This window comes from Hordeum vulgare, chromosome 4H (genome assembly GCF_904849725.1).
Source record: "Hordeum vulgare subsp. vulgare chromosome 4H, MorexV3_pseudomolecules_assembly, whole genome shotgun sequence".
Classification (NCBI taxonomy): domain Eukaryota; kingdom Viridiplantae; phylum Streptophyta; class Magnoliopsida; order Poales; family Poaceae; genus Hordeum; species Hordeum vulgare.
The window spans coordinates 585,347,608-585,352,058 of record NC_058521.1 but is presented as its reverse complement, the minus strand read 5'-3'; the positions used below and the strand labels follow the sequence as shown (position 1 = coordinate 585,352,058).

At 50.9% G+C, this 4,451-nt stretch overlaps 1 protein-coding gene across 1 annotated transcript; it reads right to left on the bottom strand.

The window, feature by feature from the left end:
• Nucleotides 1-1,320: 1,320 nt before the first annotated feature.
• Nucleotides 1,321-4,165, bottom strand: LOC123449748 (F-box/LRR-repeat protein 10). The gene is made up of 4 exons (XM_045127069.1): nt 3,902-4,165; nt 3,596-3,801; nt 3,377-3,470; nt 1,321-2,982 (listed from the first exon to the last, which is right to left on the bottom strand). The coding sequence occupies exons 1-4, from the start codon at nt 4,148-4,150 to the stop codon at nt 1,561-1,563; spliced, it is 1,971 nt and encodes a 656-aa protein (XP_044983004.1). The 5' UTR covers nt 4,151-4,165; the 3' UTR covers nt 1,321-1,560.
• Between the last annotated feature and the right edge of the window lie 286 nt (nt 4,166-4,451).

Here is a 4,451-nt window from a genome sequence, read left to right as displayed (position 1 = left end):
CCGGCTGATCTTAACGAAAGATCAACCGCCTAGCCTACCGTTGATTTTCTCACGTAGAACGCAATTTGATCCGCTCGATCCCTGATGACATGACCGTGCATGGAACATGTCTTCGCTTCCATCCCAACATGCTGATATTTTATCCCGCAGCGTCTCTAGCATCCCCGTTCCCGGCAGCATGGCAAGAGCTACAACGATGGCATGCTCCATTAGAGCACCGACGATGCTTCGGTTGCCTGGGCGAAGCTCCAATACAGCACGGTTGGCGCTCCAATGCAACTCCGGTGGCCCCGACGTAGCTCCAATGCAACACGTGTTTAGCTTCAATGCGGCACCGCCGGATCCGGCGAAGCTCCAATACAACACCAGCGAAGCTCTAACACAGCACAGACGCGTCCGACGAAGCTCCATCGCAGCTTTCATGCCGCACCGGCGTTGGTCGGCGAAGCTCCAACGCAGCATCGATGACGTACGGCGAAGCTCCATTGTAGCACCGGTGAAGCTTCATTGTAGCTACGGGCGCTGTATTGCAGCTCTTGACGCAGCTGGTAACGCATCGTTGCAGAATCGAGCTCTCTAGGTTGTCGCGCAAGCGCTACATCGCAGCACCAGGAGCTACCGATGACCGCTCCACCGTATCACCATCGTGTGCACGCGTCTACGGCAAACGACGGGGTGCTCCGGCCGCCACCGGTGAAGCATCAGCACCGAGCTTTGGGCCACCCGAGAGCTGCTGGGTCAATGACGAGTGGATGAGATGCCCCGCATGTGGATAAGAACGGGTGAAGAAGCGGTGTGCCGGTCCCCATCGGGACACGTGTCGCGCGTCCGAGGAGGCTTACGCCGCGCTGTAATCAGCCGGCTGATTCTAAACAATTTCCAAAAAAAAAAACAATGCATAAACATCACACGTCAGCCACACAACAATATAGTATCACACGTTTTGTTCCTAATGTACTTTTTCGTGGATGCTTAAACCAAACAAACCAAACAGAGGAAGTCGCCTAGTGTTCCTTTTTCGTGGATGCTTAAACAACAGAGGAAGTCGCCGTTTTGCCGAAATGATCTGCACCGAATGTACTCAATACTGCAATTAGCTTATGATCGACAGATCTATTTCAGTTATATCCATAATGGGGGGCGTTCATTTGGACTTCGAGGATGACAGCATGAAGATCAGCTTAAATGTAACATGTCCACCTGATAAACTTAGGAGCGTAATTATGCAGGCAAGGCCAGGAAAAATCAATAAAAACCTCAGCACATCGGCAGGACAAAAAGCTTGCGTACAGAAATATGAAAAAGCCAGGCAACAACAAATGAGGAAGCAAACGTTTCCATAAATAACATCCAGAATCTGGACACAACATACATAGCATGATGTAACAACAAATGTTTGCCACATGCACACGGAACAGGCACATGAGGAAATGTAACAGCAAGAAAATATAGCTTATCCGGTAATACAACAAGAGACCAACACAAGATTGATGAGAGCTGTTTCGACCCTTCTGGGGCAAGCAAACATGGCTCACGGCAGCATAGGGCCAAGCTGCCGCATTACTCCTCGCTGATGGTTTCGGCGTCGGATACTGGCTCACCGTCCAACTGCCAGGGCTCAAGATCTTCGGAATCGTCGTCTTCGTGGCGACACCAGTCACCGGATGTGTCCCGGTATGGAGTCCCCAGCTCCTCGCCGCCACATGCCAGACGCAAGAAAGGACGGGTTTTAACTAGGGCGTCAACCATGATCCTGTTCAAGCTGCCTCTTAGCCCGAGCCATCGCAGTCTTGGGAACAATGGTTTCTTAAACCACCGCATCGCAAGCACCGTGATCCTGCTGCAGTCGTAAAGATCCAGCAGCTGCAAGGTGCTGCCGGAGGTTTCACCATTGAATTGCATGGATGCAAGGGCCATCACAGAAGCATCCCCTATTTCTGTATTCTCTCGTAACCGGAGCTGGGTAAGAGGAGTTCGGGTCCGTGCTATCATCATGATAGCGTCATCAGTGAGACTTAAGATTCCTGAGAGATCCAACGCACGTAGGCTCTCTTTAACAGAACCAGCAAACAGCAAGGGTATGCAATCATTTGTTAGCTTATAGCAGCCCCTCAGAGATAATGAAGCCAGCGGGCATACTCCAGTGCCCAGATACTCCATTGCTTGATTAGTGATCAGGGTTCCATCCAACACCAATCTCCGAAGCTTGGAAAGGCAGCTCAGAGCTCTTACAGCTTCATCACCCAGACTCTTGCAATTTTTTAGATCCAAAACATTGAGACCCTTGTTGAATGACAGCCTCTCAATTCCAACATCAGTTAGTAGAGTACACCGTCTCAGACTCACATGTGTTAGGCAAAGGGAGGTGGCAACAATGTCATGGAAAACAAGATCAGTGAGACATTTATTATTAGTCACCTTAAGCTTATGAAGACCTGAACAGGAGTGGATGATAGCCCTAATCCCGGTGTCTGTTACACCGGAGAAACCACCAAGACAGATGCTCTCCAGATTTGAGCATTTTTCAGACATTAGCAGAATTCCCAGATCGTTCACACGACGGAAAGACGCGTATGTGAACTCCTGGCTTCTAATGAGAGATAAGTGCTTCAACTTACCCTTCGGATTGAGCTGCTGAAGACCAGCAACTGTGAGATCTGTTTCAGATTCAGGTTCCATAATTGGTGAATCCTGAAGGTCCAGATGTGTCAATGATGGAAGTGCTGTTGATATGGACCCAATCAAACGGTCGGTAATGAATTCAACTTTGAGGCACAATTTCCGAAGGCTAGGAAAAAAGACAGGTGCCTTGACATAACCAATGAGTTGTTGCGACTCGATAGTCACAGCCAGAAGTGTAAGTAACATTTCCAATGGAATAAAACCCATTTCAAGAGAGGACAGGCCTTCAGAAGCAGATGACCACACATGGCTGAAATTGGGGTTAGCGAACTTTGAGAAATCAAGTGCCAAGCAAAGAGTCTGCAAATAAAACGTATGTAAGTTATCAGTTCAAGACAGACCAATGAAGGCACTCAAATTTGAAAGTAAATAAAAATAAAATCAGACAATTTTTTATGTGACGGCAATAGCTACCGTCCATAAGCAGAAACTATCAAGGCCTCAGCATTGACTTCAGCTAATGTATTGTATATTAGTCAGATCATGCAATGTAAGTCAATTAGAAGTTGATATTTGTATATTAGTCAGATCATGCAATGTAAGTCAATTAGAAGTTGATAGCAATATCATCATTTGGCTTTAGTTAACTAATTCACTATTAAATGCTCGAGAATGGGCCTGCACGGTGCTGTTCAATCAAAGGAGATGATGATTGTACAAAATCAAATCTGAGACCAAACCAACCCGGACATACCTCCAAACTGGAACATCCATCGAGCAACGCCTTCAGATCAGAGAATGTCATGGCCAAGCCCCTCCGGTCAGCAAGTGAGTTCAGAGACAGCACCCTGCATCCAAGCAAAAGAACAGATATTTAATTTACCAGACACAAGCGATTTGTGATCTGCATACAGGAACAGGTGGGAGCGCGGCAAAAGAAATCACACCGTGCGGTGGTAACAGAGGTTACTACCTGAGATCCGGGCAGGTGGCGCTGAGCTCGCGGAGCAGGCGGCCGCTGATGTTGTTGCAGTTGCGGAGGGTGAGCTCGTGCAGGCCGGGGCGGGCGAGGCAGTCGATGGCGGCGTCGTCGAGCCGCGCGGCGTCCAGCCGGAGGGTCCGCAGGGCCGGGTTGCGCGGCAGCAGCGGGCGGAGCAGATTGTGCGTCAGCACCACCTCCTGAACCAGCCAACATGCACACAAACACGAGACATGAGTCAGTCGGCCGCAGTCGGTGGGTGGCGGCGACGGGATGATACGCGAAGGTGAAGGGACTGACGAGGAGGTGGAAGGCGGGGAGGAAGCAGAGGGCGTGGGCGGCGCAGGAGCGGAAGCAGCGGCACGCGGCGGAGGCGAGGAGGAGGGAGCGGACGTCGAGGCGGGAGAGGATGGTGGCGACGACGGCGGCCGGGAGCGCGGCGTCCATCGCCGGCGGCGGCGCGGGGGGCGGGTCGTCGATCGGATCTGGCGAGGACATGGCAGCACTGGTGGATGGCTCGGGTGGTACTGGTGCTGGGAGAGAGGACATGGCCGTTTTTGAGTCAGAAGAGAGAGCCGTCGCTGCTTCGCGGAAGCTTCCTTGCGGATCACATGGCCCCCACACGCCGCATGGTGCGCTGCCGCGGGTGCGCCGCCTGCCAAGCGGCTGTCTTGTGGGACCGGACAAAGATTAGCATACCGTATTTTGTTTTGAACCTGATAAATCCCCACAACGTTCGGATTGTAAGAGAACTTCGACCCATTTCGTGCATGTCGTTTGACTTGTCTCGCACATAAAACACGACCCAATACCGTGATTTAAACGGATGCGTCTTTGTTTTTGTTTAGAG